Here is a 22,300-nt window from a genome sequence, read left to right as displayed (position 1 = left end):
ACTCAAAAATAACTTTGGTACCAAGTAGCACTCATTCCATTGAAATGACATACATGTCTCCAACTGCTGTTTGTATCACTACAGATATATGAAAATATACTGTGACATTTAACATGCTGTACAGGTGACAGACAGTGACAAAAGCAGCAGCAAATAAAAAAAAAAACCAACCCACCAAACACTGAAAACATAAGCATCCTGGCAATTGCTTATTCATATAGGCAAAACCCAAGCTAATGACATAAGGCATGCTCCAAAAACCTCAGAAGTCATCTGGGGCTCACGGGGATGGCTACTGCTATCAGAATTCCCGAGGGAGAGAAAAGAAGTGGCAGGGAGCGGGGAATGGGCACCAACAAGGAAAAGAAAAACTTTAGAAACTGTACCCTTGCTGTCAAAAAGGCTTCAGAGTCAGCTGCCATCTTGACATGAGGTTGCAATTCCTGTTACTGTACCTTTTTAGACACAGGGAACATGCTTAGTGAACTGGTCCCTCACTCATTTTCAAGAAAGAGTAAATTTAAAATGTTAGGGGAGGGGGCTGTTTCTTTGCCTGGTGGTTTGTTTACTTGTTTTTAAAAAGAAACCCCTCAGCTAGCTCCAAACATGTCTTTTTCTGATTCTGGAGACTGTGGCCTTGATATTTCAAACAACTCCTGTGGCGACTGGGAGCTTCTTCTTGAGGTTAATATCCTAAGTATCTCAGCGAGCTGTTTTTCTATATTGGTCACTTTTGTGTTTAAAGCCTTGATGTCCTCCTTCAACTCATGCTTCACTTCTAGCATGGTGGCTTGAAGAGTTTGTTCTGGGATGGGATAAAAGGAATGCTTGACCTCAGTGAGGACGGGGCTGCGGTCCTGCGGGCTTCTTGTCTCCCCAACATTATCCAAGCGCAAGTCACTTTTTGTAATGCCACTGTCACAAGAGTCTGTCTTCTTCAGGGTAGCTTCTCCCGAAGCTTTAGTTCTCTCTGGTAATGTCTCCATAGACTCTGCTTTAGAGACCTTGTTCCAGTCTTCACCTTTGCCACAGGCATCTTTGAATTTGGCCCAGCCTTTTCGTCGAGGGTAGTCCCCCGACACTTTACATCCTGCATAGTCCGATGTTGGAGCCTGCAACTTTGCCTGGTCAGAGACCCCAGACGTTGAAGCGGATTGGTATGACACAGGTGTTGCCGGACTCTCCCGTACAGTCACAACACTGGCTTTGACCACTGAGCGTGTGGAGGAGTGCTCCCCTAAAACATTGCCTTTCTCCACGTCGAGGTCATCTGGATCTCTGCCCCTCTCTGCTGCGAGCCGTGCTTCCTTCTGCTGCCTGAACCTCTGGAACAGCCGACGGACCGGGTGGTCTGGGGGTAAGATCAGGGGCGCTTCATTCTTCCTCTTCATTCTCTCCTCTTCTTCACGTTTGACATCACTGATTTTCCGGAACACAATCTACAGGGGAAAAGAGATTTCACTGTCTGATTAACTGCACATTTGTTAAAGGGGAGAAGTTGTAGAGAAATAATTCTCTGAAAGAATTATTTTAACTGACAAATGCACAACATTTGCACATTTATAGCAACATTTTCAAGTGTCTTATCTTGTGCGGAACATGACTTATTTCATTATTTAAGAGCATACACCATCTATCTTATAACACCAGAAAGAAAAAAGAGAAGAAAAAGATTTCTCCAGTTCCAAGAAGTCAGCAAGGCAGCACCACTGTAAATGCAATGATCCCAGGAAGCTGCTTGTTCCATTTGGTGTTAGAAGTGACTTCTTATATTCGTTTTCCTGACTCTGTCATTTAGCACCAAGTTATATTATAAATTTAGATTTTTATATTATAAAGACCCATTCCCATGTCTCGCATCAGTCTCATCCCAACATTCACCCACTACACACTGTGCAAAAGATCTGGTATTATTTTAGTGCAGCTTGGCCACTAATGGGTTCAGTACAGCAGAGGCTACTCCAGACTCTCCAACAGCAGTTTGCGAGTGCTTCTTGCTCTCCCTTCCCTCCCATGCCCTCTTCTAGAAGTAACTCGCCGCTTAGGGATGAGGCAACGCTCAAGTCAATCCCACAGTCAAGGGTACAAGTACAGTGGTGAACGGACTCCGCAAGACACGAGGAAGCTCCTTGTGACTTGATTAATGCAGAAAATCAAGGAGTTTCACGTCTTGAATTATTTCTTTATTTTTACAGAAAAGGGACATTTTTGCACAAAGAAACATTATTTTTCCATCTACTCTCCTATCTTCCTGAGCCTGCAGGCTAAGCAATCTCCTTGGAAGCAGCCCAAGCATCTCAAGGTACTGATGAAAGCCTCACAGTGCTCCCACATAGCCCCAAATTGTAAGCAGGGAATATTTCTTCCCTGGACTCAATGGCAATAGATTCTCTTCAAAAACTCCATGTGTTTTACATTGGTATTTGTATTTTCCAAGCAAAAAAACCTTGCGTGTGGTATTAAAGGTGAACCAGTAAGTAGTCTGGTTTGACAATGGGAGGTGGCCTAGGCTGAAGTTTCTACTGATTGCTGATACATAATCTCTTTAGCTGCTTTGGGGAAAATCTACTCGAAGTCCTTACGCTCCAGTGCAGAAATAATTTTCAGATTCAAATCATTATTAGGAAATGTGTAAATAAACTCATCCCTCAGTGGCAGACAGATTTAAATTAAACTAATAAGCACTGCTTCAGTGGCACACACAAAATGCATGTTTCTCCTGACTCCAATGCCTCTTGACAGTTTTGTCATTGTGAAGTGGGGGAAAAAGCATCTTAACACATCTTTGGAAGGAAGACATCGTCAGACTTGGCAGCGTTTCCCAAATACAAAAGAATAAAATTAGCAGGAAGGATATTTTATTTCCAAGCTGCAATTAAGAAACTAAATGTGAGGTAAGAATAAGAAAACAGAGTACTTGACAGTATTCCCCCCCACCCAGGAAACTCAGTCTGCAGTGAGTTCAGTAGAAAGCAGACAAAGCAGCATAACCCTTAAAAGTGAAAGAATAGCACTTACTGGGAAGGAAGGATCAATACCATGCTCCAGGCTAATGGCCTCCTGCACACTGCAGTCCCCTGCTTTAATTGAAGGAAGAGTGCCAGCCCAGCATTAGGGCAACTGCCCTGCCTGCTCTGCTGGAGCCTGGCAATGGCAGGCAGGGTCTCAGGGGGTTGCTCCAGCAGCAGGCGAGGCTGTCTCTGGAGGTTCAAAGCCCCAGCAAGCCAAGACAACTATAAGCCAGATCAATTTGTCTCTGCAAACCTCTGTGTCCCCAAGCCCCCTCCTGTCCTGGAGCTTGCACGTTTAGCCCTGGTATAGACATGCACATCTTGCATGTTGCTGGGCCAGGTGGTCATGAACTTAACGGGGCTCATGTTACTTCACACGTGAGCAGTCTCAGCCTGACCTATGTATCTGGGCTGTGTGTTTTCCTTAAATGCTCACAAGGCTCATATGACTGAGTGGTACAATGATCACTGTCACATAGGGCACCAGGGAAGGCACCTAAGTGCTTGAAAGAACTAGAAGCCAGGCTGCTTTGTGGAGTCCTTGTCTAGTCCAACCACTACTCTAGAAAGCCTGCTCAGATCCTTGTCTGATAAATACTGGAGTATCTCTCACTGTTTAATGACTGGCTTTTGTAAAATAATTAGGTAAATTATTTGTCAGAGGCCGTCTCTGCCACAGCACTATACGGATAAGAAGGCAATGCCAGGAGTCTCAAGCAATAACTCATTAACAGCTTAGCCTAACTCGTACTAGACATTGCATCTCCTGCTGCTGGGAGAGTAATCTCCCTACTCGAGTACGAGAAGCAAATTTACCAGCAAACACAAAAAGATGAACACTGAGAGACAAGTTGTTGTTAGTACTCATCTTACAGCCACACTACTTTCCATTGCATTACCTAGATGAGCCCTGATGATGCTAAGCCCGCTCGACCATGGAAGAGCTGCCACCAGCTTTCTTGCTGTGTGGTGGTCAGCCTCAGGGCCCTGAACATACCTGCGCTCCTTTGCCTTCAGATCAGATTGCAACAGAAACAAGAACATACGTGGAGGGAACAATTACATAAATACTGCCTTTGCCATGGGTAACTGCTACTATGCTAATGAGGCCCTTAATTTCCATTTCCAGATCAGGCCTTACACCAGCTACACGGTCTCCCATCCTGTTCGACACCTTTTATATACATATCTTTATGCGATAAGCTACAACTCAGGCAGAGCAAATCAAACCTATGAACATTTGCCAACAGACACAGTTCCCAACTGTTGGGTTGCCTTCTTTTAACTCCTAAGACATTGGATAAATACCTGTCAGACAGCAGCTTGTCTTTGGGAAGCCCAGCAAAGCTGTCAATGATCTCCTTTTTTGAAGCTCCTCAATGGCATATTTTCTCAAGACAGTTCCATCTTTATGCATTAAGCAAAAGTGTTATAATTATGCAGTAATTGAAAAGACTTTAAAAGACTATATTTTACAAGACTCGTAAGACACACAAGTCTTATGAGGAGTAGCTGAGGGAACTGGTATTGTTTAGCCTGGATAAGAGATGACTGAGAGGAAACCTTATTGCTCTCTACAATAACTTGAAAGGAGGTTGTAGCAAGGTGGGTGCTGGTCTCTTCTCACAAGTAACAACTCATAGGATGACAGTAAATGGCCTCAAGTTGCACGAGGGAATGTTTAGATTGGATACTAGGAAAAATTTCTCTAATGAAGAAGTGGTCAAATTTTGGCACAGGCTGCCCAGCAAGTGGTGGACTCTCCCTCTCTGGAGGTGTTCAAAAAATGTGTGGATGTTGCACATCAGAACAGGGTTTAGTATGCATGGTGGTGTTGTGTTGATGGTTGGACTTGATGATCTTAGAGGTCTTTTCCGGTCTTAACAATTCTATGATTCTATCATTTTGGATTTTTTTCATGCTATCTTTTTTAAGGTTAAATGCAGGACCTTATAAATAAAAATACAAATAACTGTTTTAAACAGACCATTTTCTTAGAATTGCTGAGGAAAAGGCAATTTTTAAGTGATTAAACAGATTCAGCAGCATCCAAGGTATTCAGAAAATGTGGTTGTTAGCTAATGTATGTACACCTGCTCCCACAAGCAGTAAAAATATAAAGACAAAGAAAAGACATTTTATTTTTTATAAGGAAGAGAAGTCTGGACCTACACAGCAGATTTTTATGTGGAATTGGATACGGCTACAAATATGGATCTTAACCTATGTTAAAATCCAAAATGTTATGGAAAAGATCCTCAGATAGTTTTTAGAGCAGTTCCTCTCTCTCCAAGCATTCACTTTTGTCTAGGAAGGGACAGTGCTTTCTTCCCTCCTAGTCTGGGTGTTACAAGCCACGCAAACACAGGGGTCCTCTACTTTATAAGCTATGTATCATCACCCCTGTCGAAACCTGAGCACATAGAAAAACATCTAGTGGGATCATTTTAACAGTATGTGAACACCAAAATATGGACAGAGAACCAGAACGGAGACAAAACAACAAGACGTTTAAACACTAGGCCTAAAAGTGCATATTACACAAATCTAATCTCAATTTCACAATTCCATTTCCAATAAAAAGGTGCTGAATCTTGTAGCTTCCCAGGAAAGCCTCCCAAGCTGCCAGAAATGTGAGTATTGGGAGGTTACCAGCCTAGATTTCCCAAAAACTTGGAAAACAGCTATATTAGGTACAGATTACTGCAATCACATAAACACTTAACTGAGGCATACAGGTATGATGACTCAATAACAATCTTATTTTCGGACAAGGCACTCAAAGAAGTGGAGTAATGCATTGAAATGTCCTGCTGCGCTCCTGCACCCCTATGTCCTGCTGACATATGGCAGCACAAAGCCTGTGGCCACATTCTTGCCTGTATGTGAGCCACATCCAAGGAAGAAAGTGGGGTTACACTCCACACATTTCCCTTTCCTCAGTAATAACTAGTTGTGAAAGTAGAGTCTTTAGTAAGTCTTGGGGAAAGACTCTGCTTCTTTTCAGTCTTCAAAGAATTGTTAAACTGTATCTGTAGAACAAATGTCTTTAGAGATTAAGGTCAAGATTTCTCCCTGAAGTCTTAAAAAATTAAGTGGACATAAATGAATACTCGAAATATCTATTTGGTTGTCAAATGCAGAGTTTGCAGCAACTGTTATTTGGATTTGCCTGTGCTCAGCACTGAAACCCAAGCACTACTTAAATAACACAACATGGACATTTTTCATGATTTGAATTCCATAATTTCTTTATGATAAGACCAGAAGAACAGACTGCAATGTGACCTCCCGCGTAACGCAGGCCATAGGATTGCTCTGAATGAGCATCCCCTGAAGGGAATCTTGTTACAACCGGATTGCATATTTTAGAAAAGCATCCAGTTTGACAGCAATCAAGAATCCATCGTCACATCTTGATAAAAGATCCCTGCAATTTTTGCTTCAAGACTGAGTTTGTCAGACATCAGTTACATTTTTGTTCCTTGCTCTCTCAGACACTTAACCATTCACTTCTAGAAAATGATTCTAGAATCCTGTGTTTAAAAATCTCTGCATAAGTATTACAGTTAGTCAGTTACCACTGAAAGGGACTCAGACAATAATGTTTTACTGATATTAAACAGGGGAAGTTCCAAGCTTTAGAATTTTCAATTTAACTTAGCTTTCAATTTTAACTCTTTAGACATGTTCGAATTATTTCCTACATTCCAGCATCTTTAGGTCTAATAGGTAGCACTCAGTACTTAAATTCTCACTCTTGCCCAGAGCTAGAATATGTAGTTGATTTAGTTAAATATAAGGTTCCCTTTAAAAAGCCAAGTAAAACAACTAATCCTACAATGAGCCTTCCAGCTGTTTCCATCTGCTGGCTCGCTGCTACACACTGTTCCTCCCATCTCAATACTTGCTGATGTTTCTCTAGAGCTAGCTAGCATAGCTCCAAGTTGGTTTTCCTAAGCAGTAGTAAGAGGGGAATGAGCACAGGCATGCTCACTTTGTTTCATGAAGACATTTCAGGGAACCTATGCTAATTTGGCTATTAAAACTGAAGATTGTCTCACAACAAGATGAAAGGCTAAGGTACTCAATGGCAGCCTTATCTGACCAGATGCAAATATAGATGCAGTAATTTAAGTGCCTGCTTCCCTTACACAAAGATGGGAGCAAATGTGTAAAGGATATGACAGGAGTGTATAAAGTCTGACATGGGATGAACAAGGGTAGGCAGGGATTGATTATAAAAGCGTCTTGTCCAGTATGAAAACCACAGCATCACATGACAGCAGGATGAGCTACAGACAACCAAAGACAGGTTCATGGTTCCTCACCTGAATGTATTAGACATGTCAAAGATGTTAATAAGGATGCAAATTTGAATGCAAAAAGTCTGCATGGACGAGGTGAACACTCGGTAGAGAAAGCCACTGTTTGCTATCAAACTGACAAAATTGGTATCCTGCTCAGGAAATCTCCTGAGGTAAAATTAGTTGGAAGCTGCAGAAGTATTTGCAGCAACTGCCACATAGGAGAGTTTCGTTCTTATTGCTGCATCCCTATGTAACCCTAAATAATTACATAGGCCAAATCTGGAACGGCTGCCTCATTCACTACTGAGATGACAGAAGAGAGTTTTTCAAGGGAAAAACATTGCAAGAAAAGTATCTTAAAGGCTTAAAGATCTGAGCCTTATACAACTGAGCCGGCTGTTCACCTATGTCAGACAAAGGTTCACTCTAATTGCACCCTTCACTTGCATACAGGGAGAGGCAAGACCAATAAGCCATTAGTGTGTAGTACTACATAGATTTCACACCGCTTTGGAACTTGCCTGGGTTCAAATGACACTACTAAATATGGCATGTTGTTCTGGTACACCACAGAAGATCATGTGGTGCACATGGGAAACTGAGAAGTCCACTGTCTCTAGTCACTCTTGTAACGAACAGCCCACTGAAGGGTTTCACTGTTTCTGAACTGTTGGTAGTCCACAAAGCTCACTAGAACCATGCTGCCTGCCAAACCATAGTAAGCCACGTTCTTTAGCACTCTGTACGCCCCCAGGAAGGTAACTAACAGAAAGGTGAGACAGGAGTAACGTATTAGCAACTGTATTCTGGTCTTCTTGTTATCTGATTGTAATTGCAACCGCTGTGCCAACACTGCATGAGATGGTCTTTAAGATCAGGAGATGCTTCATTTAAAATACATTATGAATATATTGAAAACCTTATCCTGTCATATGCTAAAAAAGAACTGCCTGTATCTGAAGTGGAAATGATCTTTTGGTCTTATGCAAAAATATCCAAATTTCTTTTCAACATCTATTCATAAGAACTGATCCAAGAACCCACAGGAATAGAGAGAAATACAGATTTCATCACGTTTTGAATCAGACCATCATCATGGAGTTACAATTATGAGGCTCCTAGCCACAAAGCTGTTGCTATTATTAGCTCCACAAGCTTCCCTTCCTTCCACCTCTATAGCATGCACAAATTGTGCAAGATTTGGCAGGTCTTCCTCAGCATTAACAGCAAGTAGCATGGAAGTATTTTTCTCTGGTGTTTAATAATTCTCTTTCACGGATACAGAAACATTCACAAAGTCTGGAAGGGCCAGATATCATAAACAATCAAAAGCTTAAAATTACTTCATACGATGCTTACAGAAAATGGACTTAAGTGTGAGGAAAACAACCGCAAAAAGGCATTTATTAGTACACAGTCCATCCAGCATCTGCCAAGAACTGATGAAAATATCTTCAGGCTGATGTTAGTCTGATGAAAATTGGATCCAATCTTTTTTTTTTTTTTTTTCCCTAAAGAAGGAGGAAAAAAAAAGGAAAGAGGCAGAAGGCTTGACAATAAAAATTCTTTTGACAGTGCTGTTGTAGAAACAAAAGCTGCATGTGATCAACATAGTCTATGATGGTGAAAAATCCTGAGAGCATTTTATTAGCAGGTGTCAGGGAAAACGGTGGAGAAACAAGACTACATCTTTTGCAATTACATGGGATGGCATGTCAGAAAGGAGGGAATTACTGGTTCTACCTTCTCACAAAATGTAGGATCAAAAGCACAGCCTCGTGAAGCTTGCCACCAAAATTTACAATAGGTTTCACTTCCATTATTTATTACCATAGGCAATTCCTGGGTTGAACGTTAGTCTCAGTGGGATGTAGAGGTATAGATGTCTCATAGTTATATTAAGTACATGGGTCACATTTATGACAGGTGAAAGCGCAGATCCTGCTGTGCAGTTCAAGTTTCAAGGCACAATGCTTTAAGTCCACACACCTGTTGCAAGGCTGATGCAAATTACCCAGTTTGTAGTCCCAAGCTGTTTGGCTCTGCCCAGACAGGGTTGGATGCCTAGGTTGGATGGGGCTAAGGCCAGGTTGGATGGTTTGAGGCCAGGTTGGATGGGGCCCTGGGCAGCCTGGACGTGTCCCTGCCCATGGCAGGGGGTTGGAACTGTATGATCTTTAAGGTCCCTTCCAACCCAAACTATTCTATGATTCTATGACCCTGGGTTGCAGCAGGTGATTTATGCATGGTAGTTACGGCCACATGAAAAAGCACAAGTCTGCAATAATGCTGAAGATATTAGTAAATTCCTGCTAGATTTACTGGCTACAACAGCAAAATTTGGTTTCTGCTTCTGAAGTGGAACAGGTTTCTCTCCAGTCAATGTCACATCCCTCCAGGGTGCTCCCAAACATTTCTAGTTTAGAGTAATGACATGAAAACTCAAAGCAAACTAAGATTTGGAAGATCCTGGTATGAGGAGTGTTGGTATCCAGGAATCTCAGGTATACTTGGAAGGCACACAGTCCAAGAGAAAACATATGGATGGGCATAGTTCTTTTGCATCTCCAAGAATTTTTTGTCCTGTGGGGAGTCAACCCAGCCCTTCAGACACAGCAGTACCTGCTTACTATTCAAAAATAAGACTTCTGTGTGTCATTAATATGCAAGTGTTGTTTGGAAGAAACACAAATTCATAATTTAGCAGCCATGCTATCCAGATGAATAGAGGTAACAAGGTTTCTAGTCTATGCAGAACAACATCTGGGCTAACTGTTAATGTCATGAGCACCATCGGCTTCAAAAGTACTGAAGCTCTTCTCTGTGACAGCACATTTTATAGTCTGATTACAAATTCTAGAAATACTGACTTGAATATTAGTGTTTAATCATGTCACATTTATTTAGAAGTTCCGCACAACTCAAGGCTCTGCTCCTTTATGTTACACTTCTCATTCTAATTCTTGTTTACAGCCTATGCTACTGTTGAGAGAAAGAGAAAAATAAAAAGTTTTTACAAAAACACTACTGAAAATAGGACAGAATTATATGTCCAGGGCAATTAGTGGAAATAATAGACAAAACCTGCCTGATCTACAACAGGCTCACTAGCAAGTTTTGAGGCATCAAGGGATGTCTCTTCCCCAAAATGGGCTTTAAAGTACTTTCATTAGTAAACTTTGATAACCACACAAGTAAAACTAAAACCCACACCACTGACACTGGTCAAGAGTTTGGATAGACATTCACAATTACAGCACATTATAGCTCATTTAGCAACCTTCTGCACTAACTTAGGTAGGGGCAAGGACTTTGGCAAAATCATGCCAGATCTGAGTGGGGGAACGCTATGCCATTTGAGAAGTGCTATATCTGCCAAAACATGAAAAGCTCTGTAGGAAACTTCTTGTTTGTAGTGAATAAAGGAAAAAGTGAGTTTCTGCCTCTTGTCCACCAAGTGCCAGCAGTCTGCAGCAGCAGCATCTACAAAATACCATTTCATGTTTGTTTGGATGGTTTTTCTGCTTTCTTTATTGCACTTTCAGCACATCGGGTGTTCTTGTATCTGTGTACACACATCAGACACACAAACAGCTCATGTAGACTCACCTGTCACTCCAGATCAACATTCTACCTTCATTCTTGGGCAGGCAACGCTCCCTCAAAAACAGCTTTAAGAAGAGCCCAAGGCACAGCAGGAACCTACCTCTCTGTCACCTAAATTACAACTATACAAAATGTCATATAATCGGTACAACGTGCCCCCTCAACAGTCAGACTTTGTGTCCCCAAGCTCCCTGTGGTTCACTGCCATTTACGAAGTGTTTCCTGAAAGAAATCTGGCAATTTGTATGAGTCAAGGATTTGGGAATTTCCCCCCCACATCTAACTTAGAGACAATTTCACTTGAGATCTGAAATGGATGCAGAGGTTGTAGAGCTGAGGAAAGCAATGATGTGTTGAGGCACTAGTTTAATTGTATAGTTTGTTTCCAGTGATTATATTTTAGACAGTAGTTTGCCATTAAGAATACTTCCTCTTAGCCAGTGTCTTCCTTTCATGCACTTTTTCCCCCTGCTTTCATTTATCTGCTTTCTGCCATTAGGCTTATAGTGATTAAATGGTATTTTACTACACAAGAGGGCATCAAATGTTTTCAAATCAATCAGGCACCACCAGTCCCAAAAGCTTACAAGTTGTTCATCTATTTTTGAATGCCCACTCACAAACCAATCCACACAAACACAATACTCAGTGTCCCTGACATGCAAGGCTTGTGCAGCTCTTGAAATTATAAACTGAGAGTCACATTAAGCTCAGCTGAAGTTCCTTGCATAAATTCCCTAAGATAGCATGAACTCTTCCTTATGTGTCTCTCTCTGCATTAACAGGCTTAAAGTTCAGGTATAATAGTGAAGAAAATCAAACTAACCTGCAGCTCTGCATAAAAAACATTTAATAAATCTTCCACCAGACTAGGTAGCCCAGTATGGCAGCACAGCCATGCTCACCCAATTGCCCAGTATCACTCAACTGGTCTGTCATTTCCTTGTTCCAGAGCACTACTTGGATAACATTATAGAATAAAGAAATAAACTGATAATAACTGAGTGAGAATCAGTAATAAAAAGTACATTGCTCACTATTTCCCAAAGCAGCTGTCAAATCTCTTCAGCCCTAAATAACACCCAGGAGCTTGAAACCTTGACGGAAAGAAAACAGTTGACTGTAGTGATTTGTCTCAGGTTTTCTTATTTCGAGGAGCTCCTCTTAGCTAGCAGTCCCGGGAAACAGGTCTCTGCCCAATTCCAGCTGGTGATTAGTGACGAACACGTCCTTGTTAACTAATTCCTTGTCAAGTTTCAGAACTGATAGCTGATTCCCATCTGCCAAATGCACAGGTGAGCTAATTAAAACAGCCAAGAACTGATAGATCCCTCCAAATAACTTCACTGAAAAACCTTTAGAGCTGTACATCTTGATTTTTTTTTCAGATATTTTTATTCTGTAAAAACCAGACACTTCGGTCCCATGACAAATACAGACTCAAATACTGACTGCTTTCTATCCTATCACTGTATTTCGTTCACACATATCAAAGTGTTTTACAGCAATTCCTCAATCCTTCAAACACTGGAAAAAGCTGCTCAGGAAAGTGGGGCAGTCTCCTTCCTTGGAGGTGTTCAAAAAACATGTAGACATGGCACTTTGAGACATGGTTTAGTAGACATGGTGCTGCTGGGCTGACGGATAGACTGGATGATCTAAGAGGTCTTTTCCAACCTTAATGATTCTATGGATCTGACCAATGCCATTACTTTTATTTATTATTTACATAGCACAATGCTTAGGGTTGCGTTAGTCTTTCAGTTAATACAGAAACAGAAAGCAAAATGCCATTATTCAATGAGGTAAAGTGGCCTGTTTCATGGGAAAACATCAAGGCCCTGCACATATTGCAAAGACTGATGCTCAAAACAAAAATTTATGAGCAGTTTCAAATGTTACTTGTGCAAGATGTCCATTTTTGTTACGACTGGTAAAGGTTCACCCTTACAAGTCCCAGATAAGAGATCCTGAATACAATTTGTCAAATGAGTCATGATTTCAAATGCACTTAACTTCAACAGCCCTGAATTCCTCCTGAAGAGAGCAACTGCTCTAGAAGAGGAAAACCTGGATAATTCAGCACAAGTGTATTGTTTCCTCACAAGCAGATTCAAACACTCATTTAAGAAATATTTATGACCATGTGCATTAAAAAAAGACAAGTCTAAATACTGAAAACTTCTGCATGCCAATCTCTATTCCCAGGAGCAGTAGCAACTGGAAATATAAGAATCCCTGGCACCATCAAAAAGGCCTAAAAGCTGCCTTTGGCCTAGCCTTCATTTGTGTCACACCTCTATATCTTGCATATGGATGTGGACAGATATGTATTTACAATGGTTTCTTCATCCACAAATGCTATTTCAGTCATCATAAATTCAGACTGCATTTACAACTATTTTTGTTGAAAGGTTATGTTTAGAAAAAATGTGCTTGCACCCGACTCTCAGACTACATGGTCACGGTGTTGTCTCCTTTCCCTTAGTAGCTGAGAGCACTCATAGAAAGCAGAAAGCAAATTTCCTTTTCCCTTCTGCCAAAAGGATTAGAATACTCCTTCAAGAGCATGCTCCAGTCACCACATTGTGAGGCAGGGCTGCACAGCCAGCACAGAAACTCAATTCAAGCTCCGAGGCGCACAGAGACACAATGAGGGAAGATCTCCTCCTCTTTCCCTCCCTTCTCAGAGCTTCTCACTGTCATGAGACAATTGTGACAAGAGATGCCCGCTCACTGCAAGTAAGACACGAGCCAGACCGGCTGAGGTTACTCTGGGGAAGAGTTGCTCTCGATCTTACTTCAGATACATACACAACAGTGCACCGTGCCTTCAATGCTGCGAAGTCAGTCTCTGTCTTCATCACCAAGTATGTTTCCAAACCAATGGAAACAAGTCCAACAGAAAGAGATGAAGAAAGTCCTCCTACTTTTCAAAGCAGGGACTGGAACTGAGGTTCCCCGGCTTTCCTCAGGCAGGTGACAGAAATGGTGCTCCATCCTGGAGACAGAGGCCCTCACCAGGAGGTGGGATCCCCATGTTCTGATTCCTGTTACAGCAAATGCTCACACCACTACCTCAAAATGGAAAGGCTCCATTCAAGACACTACGACACCTAAACCAGAAACCACTCCAGACAGCATTTTCACCATTCTCTTAATTTTCTCAAATCAATAAGAAAAATTAAGTTCCTGACCCTGATAGCGATTCCAGTTTTGTCTAATAACCCAGATTAATCTTTTAACCACCTCTTTCTGCTTTGTAACTCTAACCCTTCATTTCCCCAAACTAAAATGTTTCATTTCATCTTACAGGCAGCTTTTCATTTAAGCTTTCTTCTCTTCCCCTGTTATTCCACTTTACTGAAGCAATACAAAACATTTTATTTTCATTTGAGAGGCAGGTTTGAAGAGTTCAGCTGCAGCTTAAGAGAGGCAAAGCACAGACTGTACATCAACATGGTTACGCGCTTTTAAGTGATCAATAAGATATTGATCATTTAACTATTGTGCTTTGCCATCTCTACCTCTTCCATGTTCAAGCGTCACACTGGACTAAACTTAAATACCTGAGGTGACGTCTCCTTCCTTCCTGTCAAATAGTTTCCACCTCAATCCACTGTCTGAGATGAGGAAAGACAAAGACATGACACAGAGCTTGGCCTTGAGGAAGCTGCCTCTCTTCCACCGCTAACACTGGGATGGTAATTCTTAACCTCTAGGGCTCATTGAAACAATGCATATTTTGGACGTCAGAGTTGTACCAGTTTCCAGGAGAAGCCACCACCAAAGCCATATCTCAGGTGCAGCATGCAGTGAAGCTATGCAATCTCAATTTAGCTCTCCCTCACGCTACATCTCAGGCTTTTTAGTTGTCCATGTGCATTTATGGTTTATACATACAAACTATAATTTTCTTCTTTTTAAAATAAGACAAAGGCTTTTTCAGGGAGGTTGTCATACTATGTTTCATGTTACTAATATTCTAGTCTTGTATTTTACATAAACGGATTCGTATCTCAATTGTAGAAATAATATAAACTACCATAATCCTGACCAGAAATAAAGGCTGTGAGCAGCATATACTCTGGCTTTTCTGAAAAATGGAAGCACTGCAGACATGGAGAGGTTGGAGAAGCTGGTGGAAGCCCAATGGGTTTCACATTCTGCTTTGTCATCATCACACTGCCCTGTTGTGCATGGGGAGACTAAAAAAGGTTTGCCATAGACCTTATGCAACTTGGATACACCGACAGGGCCCCATGCACTTGAGATCCAGTTGGAAACAGTTTCCAATGCAAAATTTAACCTAGGAGTGGACACTTTATTAGGTGCTGTAAATTTTATCTATTGTAATAATTGTGCTGCAGTGTATAAATTTCTTTAACTGCTCAGAATTAAGCATATGAAACAAAAAATCACTCTCTTCCTGCTCCTATGAGAGGTCTCCTCTCCTACCTGCTCTTTCCTATGCCTTTGTAAGACATCTAGTCTGCAAGAATTACTAGTCCCAAAACACACTTAAGTATGTTCAAATGAGAAGATGGATGGTCTTATACCACAGGCATAAACTGATACATCAAAAATATATATGAAGAAAAGGAAACTATTTCCTTAGCAACTGAAGAGTGCAGCAGGCAAGTTAGCAGTTAAGTACATGTAGAAATAATACCACATTTCTCAAAGAGAGTACTTCAATATACTGGAGAGTAATTTAAAGCAAAATTCTAGCTAAGAGACTAAAAAAAAAGACATTCTTATCCAAAACAACATTAGACACAGATCTAAACTCAAACAAAGACAACAGCACGTATGGCTCAGTGTACCACTCCGAATCTGAGTAAGCAATGGTTTGGTTAACCTATTATCTCTTGGTATGCATATTTGACAATGACACAGTTGAACAACTTAATAGAGAACTCCGAGAAAATAAAAAGTGTTTGCATGTACAGTAAACAACACTGAAGAACCTCTTCCTGATGATATTTTCAACTAAGAAGCTACGATCCTCAGAAACACAGAGCAGTCATCATTGTACAACCAGCACTGCAACTGAAAGCTGATTTTGTCAATAGCTTCTGTATTCCACATAAAGGAAAAGTGCTCTTCATTTTTCATATAATTACATCCTAATCAAATGAATTGCTTTTAAGACCATCTCCCCTACTATGTAATAACATAGGCACTAATCTGTCAATTAGGATTTGTCACGTAACTTCTGTGCGCTCACTTCTCTAAGGCAAGTTGTACTAAAATTGCAGCCCAAGAGAAGGTGAACCCAAGCCATCATCGTTTCTTTCTAATCACAGGCTATCCAGCGGCTGGGAAAGACTAACAGATTATAGAGGACTCAGAGGCTCATCAAGGATTCATCTCCTCCCCCATCCCTGCTGTCCTCTCAAGTGCCCCTGAACTCCCCCAACATGCATCTTTACCCACCAATCTGCCCACGGCATAGATTTATATCGGTCTGCAAAATTAAGTCCTTAAAAGGACTTCATCTGGCTCTGTGCTACTGATGGCACAGCGGCCTCACTGCAGAGGTTTTGGCACTGGATTTATAGAAGGAAGCCACGGCGCTTTCAAATTTCAAGCAGGTTTTTCAAAAGGCTACAGGAGCAAACATTTTCTCTAGAAGAAACAACGCAAGTCCTACAACTCCTGACATGGGGACTCCACGGTGAAGCAAGCCTATGGCATGTGGACACACCTGGGCTAGTCTGCACAAAGCAGGTTTGAACACTTCTAATTTATCCATTTTCCAGCTCTTTGGCCTAGCACTATATACAAAGTCCATAGAAACTTATTTTTTAAAGTTGTGGCTTCTATCCCTTTCTTCCCAATTTTTATCTAATATCGGACTTTCTAGCAAACATTTGAGTACAAAGGCACAGAAGGGGCAAAGAGATTGTGCATTCATTACACCAGCACACTGGCAAATTTGCTTCGCATTCAGATGGAAACCATTTGGCTCAGAGGCATCATTGCTTAGTAAATCAGCTATAATTTCCATTATTCTCATTGTGCTACGGGGCATCCAGCCCAAAATGCCTGTTTGGCTGAAGTGGATGGAAGCACCAGGCAACTGCCAGGATCCAGCTTTTGTTCTTTGGTGACAGAAGGCTCTGGAAAACACCATCAAGGAGTGCATAGCAATGCCAGTAAAGATCATTCAACCTCCTTGAACTCAAAAATCTGTTCACTTGTAACTTGGACCTGATGATAGCCTTCAGGACAAGAGTGTCCCAGCAGGATTGCTGTACTGGAGCACCTCTTGGTGCACCTCATGCTTTCTTTATGCAGAAAAGCTGTCCTCTAACTTAGCAGTGGGTAGACGAGCTGCTGCACCACACATCGCCCAGGCAGCTATCCCCGTGCTCAGAGCAGAGACCTCAGGGCCACCAGCCCCGCAAGCAGAGGGTGGCATGGTGGCACAAAGGACAGGTGGGGCATCCTCACCACAGGTCAGCACAGGGTTGAGTCGATACACTCGAGTGTTGTCACTGCCTCCAAAAAGAGGGTGAGAACAGCAAATAAACTGCTTGTCTTTGCTCTCTTAAAGCCAAGTCTTGCATCAGAAGAGGTGAAGGATTAAAACACTTTCAAACTGCCCTCTTCATTCTCCATGCCCTAATGATCAGCAGCAGAACAAGCAGGGAAAAAAAATCTTTTTCCACCACACAAAACTGGACCCACAAGGCTCCCTCTCAAAGACAGACAGTGGGAAATGCTAGATATGATGAGCTTCATATGAAGTCCACTTATTTCCAACATGGTGCCAAACTCTAAGCTTTTAAAAAGATCTTTCTGAAAAAAAAAAAAAAAAGAAAAAAAAATCATACATATTTGACCTCTCAGCTCTTAGAACACCATTCAGAAAAATTGTCAGAAATGCATTTCACAGGCTAAACATGGGTGTTGGGAGTGATGTGTCATTAACACCTGTTGCCTGGATGGGACGTGATATGGGGGTGGTGGGAGGTCTGCAAGCATATGTGCAGTATTTAATTGCAGACCCTGACAGAACATGACCTCATCTACTAATAGGTGTTCCCGTGTAGACAGACACAACAGACACAATAACTTCCAAAGCAGCTCCAAAGTATAAAGTAGATTTCACTGGGGATGTTGGACTAAATTGAAACACTCTTTGAAGAAGTACTGCCCAGGAATCTTTTCAATTGTGCTTCCCAATTCACTTTCATCCCCCAAGCAATCTTTCTTATCCAGTTAAGAATAGCCCAGTCTCTATTAGACACTTCTCTAAGAGGCAAGTTTGTCAGATCCAAAATTTTAAACACTTCAAACACTTTGTCTTCTGTATTCCTTTTACTTAGCATTTGCTACTTCATCCATGACTTCTTAGGAAATAAAGTATCTGGATTGTTAATAAATAAATATTAACTATTTCTAGAACATTAGTTTGGGTTGAAACAGCTAAAATTCAAACTACTGCTCTTCAAAATAATTGTCCTTTGAATGCTGCAATCAGAAAAGCTATTCCTTTAATAAGTCACACAATTGTTCAGCATTTATCTTAAATATGGCTATGTATCATCACCTGTCCTCCAAGTGAGCTGCCCTCAGAGCATGCTGTCTGGAACAGAGTTTGCTGAAAACGTGAGTTAAAACAGCATCATCTGATTTTTCTTTCTTTGCTTTTTTTCACTCCTCTGTTGCCCGCATTCAAACCTCCAACCTTGTTCAGGTGCAGCAGTGATTAAAAGAAGATCCTTTAAACTTTGTTATTAGAGCTTCTCCCTTGGAAGAGCCTCATGTTTGCCAGCAAGGGGTGCAGAGCTGGCCATGAACGGCTGTCTGGCTGCTGCTGCTGTAGCATGCAGACCCAGATGGATTTAGCAGAGGCATAGGATGCTGCAATGACTCCTTGATAGCCGAGTCAAGTTATTTCACAGAGGATATTGTAAATAATCAGCACACAAACCTCATCTTTGTCTAACTCAATAGAACACAATTCCTGAGAGTGAAGGCAGAAGTTGTTCTGCCTTATTAGATATTTGGCATATCATGTTCCACTTGATCGTCTTCATGAATTCACCACTCACTGGATACACCTACCACATCAAAGCTTTGAAGAAGCAGTGATCAGGCACACAAGCTGACTTAGCTAAATGTGAGAATACTTTTAGCCTATACCTCGGGAGTAAAGAGAAGCTAGGCTCCTGTCTGCACTACATCCAGCTACACCAGGTGAGGCAAAGCCTCCGTGCTTTGAAAACCCATGGCCGTTGTTCCTGCATCGGTTCTAGAAACTGCATCTTGACAAATGATCCCCAGCACTGCTGCTAAAACAGTGAGTCACCCTCAAGTGCCTGAGAATTTTCAAGGTGCTTACATGCTTCAGTACAACACGCTGTTCTTGTTCTCAGAGAGCCTTCTTCACATTCAAAACCTATTCAAGGACAAAGCTACAACAAGCAATTACTGACAGCAAAGCAAATGACAAGGAATCACACCATTCTTTGCTAAGCCACTCCAAAATCTGTTGTTGCTGTTGGCTTTGTAGTTGTTTCTATTTTTCACACTGTCAGAGATGGAGCAATACCCCGTTACTGCTGCATCCAGAACTTTAACTGTGACTGCAGCCCCTAACAGGAGTCAGGGCAGGGAAACAGCACAGCTGCTCTCCTGCCAGCTCCATGCAGCAATTCACTGACCAATCACACGTCACAGATGTGACCTGGCTGCTCTGCAGTGTCTAGCTCTACCCAAATGAAATGGGAGTCCAATGGCAAGCCTGCTCTGTTTCGCTTCTGGTTATCTCAGGAGACAAAAACTAGCCTCCCGAACTGCATTAAAACATTGTGATGACTGTGGTGACACCTGCCAAACATATGAAATCAGAACTCCGAACAAAACACATTATTCTTTCTATACACAGAGACCATTAATTTTCCTAGGCACAGTATGGCTTGATGATGCTGTATCTATTTTATAGACAGGGAACAGAAAATAGGAAGAAATAAACTGCTTGTTAAAGGCCACCCAAGAAATCTTGTTGCAGAGCAGAGAAGTGGAATAGCATTTCCCACATTTTTAAAAGTGAGTAGAAAGGAGGACCCTGGGAACTACGCACCTGGCAGCCTCACCTCTGTGCCTGGGAAGATGATGGAACAAAACCGCTAGCAGCTACTCTAAAGCACATGGAGGACAGGGAGGTGAGTAGAGACAGCCAGCATGGCTTCACAAAGGGCAATTCCTGCCTGACCTACCTAGGGGCCTTATAGGATGGAGTGACTACATAGGTGGACAAAAGAAGAGCTGCGGATGTTGTCTACCTGGACTTCTGCAAGGGCTTTCATACACATCCTCACAACGCCATTCTCTCTAAATTGAAGAGACATGGATTTTATGTGTTAACTGTTCAGTAGATGAGGAATTGGTTGGATGGTCGCATCCAGGGGGTAGTGGTCAATGGTTCAATATCTTGATGGAGATTAGTGATGAGTAGTGTGCCTCAGAGGTCTGTATTGGGAACAGCATTGTTTAATACCTCCATCAATGTCATAGATGATGGGATCAAGTGCACCCTCAGCAAGTTTGCAGATGACACCAAGCTGAGTGGTGAGGTTGACATACCTGAGGGACCAGATGCCATCCAGAAGGATCTGGAAAAGTTTGAGAACTGGGCCCAAGTGAACCTTACGAGGTTCAACAAGACCAAGTGCAAGGCCCTGCACATGGGTTGGGGCTACCCCCAGTATCACACAGACTGGGGGATGAAGGGATTGAGAGCAGCTCTGAAGAGAAAGACCTGGGGGTACTTGTGGATGAAAAGCTGGACATGAACCAGCAACGTACACTCACAGCCCAGAAGACCAACTGTATCCAAGCTGCATCAAAAAAAAAGTGTGGTCAGCAGGCTGAGGGAGGTGATTCTGCCCCTCTACTCCACTGTCATGAGACCTCACCTCGAGTACTGCATCCAGCTCCAGAACCCTCAGCACAGAAAAGACACGGACCTGTTGAAGCAGGTCCAGAGGAGAGTGACAAAAATGATCAGACAGACGGAACACATCTTCTATGAAGAAAGTCTGAGACAGTTGCGGTTGTTCAGCTTGGAAAAGAGAAGGCTCCGGGAAGACCTTATTGCAGCCTTTCAATACTTAAAGGGGGCTTATAATAAAGATGGGGACAAACTTTTTAGTGGGGTCTGCTGCGACAGGGCAAGAGGTATTGGTTTGAAACTAGAAGAGGGTAGATTTAGACTAGATATAAGGAAGAATTTTTTTACAGTGGGGGTGGTGAAACACTGCAACATACTGCAACAGGGTGGTAGATATCCCACCCCTGGAAACTTTCAAGGCCAGGTTGGATGGGGCTCTGAGCAACCTGATCTAGTTGAAGACCTCTCTGCTCATTGCAGGAGTGTTGGACTAGATATTTTTTAAAGGTTCCTTACAACCCTAATTATTCTATGATTCTAAGTTTCAGATTAATACATTACACAAAGGCCTCTCTTCCTCTTGTGGACTTGGGACTAGCTGATCAGAAGCTTTCTATGCAGCTAGTAGTACCAGCCACTGCAGAGGTCCTGAAGGACCCAAGTGCTGCATAGTGCTGCATAATGTCAATAGGCTTATGTGGAAATATCATGATCCAGCTATGCCTTGCTATCGTGCTGGATTTGTAGACAGACACACACAGAAGCTAAACTCAGAAGGTTTCTGGCTAACCAAAATGTCTCCAAACACAGCAACAATTCACAGAATAAAGACCCAAAGGTAATATTGACTGGCCTGTGTCTTCACTTTAATTGCAGGAACAACAGGGGCAACAAATTTGGAAATGTCTGATACACTGCATTGAGATGTGTTTTGCATATAAGGGAACCGGGACTAGGATGCTTCAGCCTGCCTGAGGCTGGTGGCAGCAGCTTGGTTATTTTTGTTGCTTGCGAATCTGGCCTTACCAAAGGCACAAAGGTCAGGAGTCAGGACTGAACTGAGTTTGCTGCTGGGAAGGTCAAGAACTCCTGGGCAGTGGAAGATGCATTGGGAAAATACATCATCTCTGATGAGGCCATTGCTCCAATTAGGTCTTTTAAAATCTGATGTTTACAAAAGGAAACCTAAATGCCTGAATAGGAGAAAATGACAGACCTACTTTCTCCTTTACTTTGTCAAAGCTGAGATAGGTTCTGGAACTCAGATATCTGTCTTCCCTCTTCCCACACATCATTGCCAGATTGATGCCTAAATTTGGTGTCTAACTATAGCTGGTGGCACCCTCTTAACACCAGCAGCTTTAAGCAACAAGCCTCTAACACATTGCTGGACACAGCTTCAAGGCATCATGACTTTGTTGAAAACATTTCCAGTTTGTATTAGTATTTCATAAAAAAACAAGTAG

The 22,300-nt window shown here is 42.0% G+C and overlaps 1 protein-coding gene across 3 annotated transcripts in view; it reads right to left on the bottom strand.

Moving 5' to 3' along the window:
• Positions 1–22,300, bottom strand: part of KCNH1 (potassium voltage-gated channel subfamily H member 1) — a 204,900-nt gene that overhangs the window by 5,684 nt on the left and 176,916 nt on the right. For all 3 annotated transcript variants that reach the window (XM_054062837.1, XM_054062838.1, XM_054062836.1), the window contains one exon: positions 387–1,439. In XM_054062837.1, coding sequence (XP_053918812.1) covers positions 591–1,439 — 849 coding nt within the window. In that variant the 3' untranslated portion in view covers positions 387–590. The remainder of the gene's footprint in view (positions 1–386; positions 1,440–22,300) is intronic.

The sequence above is a fragment of the Cuculus canorus genome, chromosome 3 (genome assembly GCF_017976375.1).
Source record: "Cuculus canorus isolate bCucCan1 chromosome 3, bCucCan1.pri, whole genome shotgun sequence".
In the NCBI taxonomy this organism is placed as follows: Eukaryota; Metazoa; Chordata; class Aves; order Cuculiformes; family Cuculidae; genus Cuculus; species Cuculus canorus.
The sequence above is the reverse complement of the archived record's forward strand: the minus strand, read 5'-3'. Positions and strand labels throughout refer to the sequence as shown.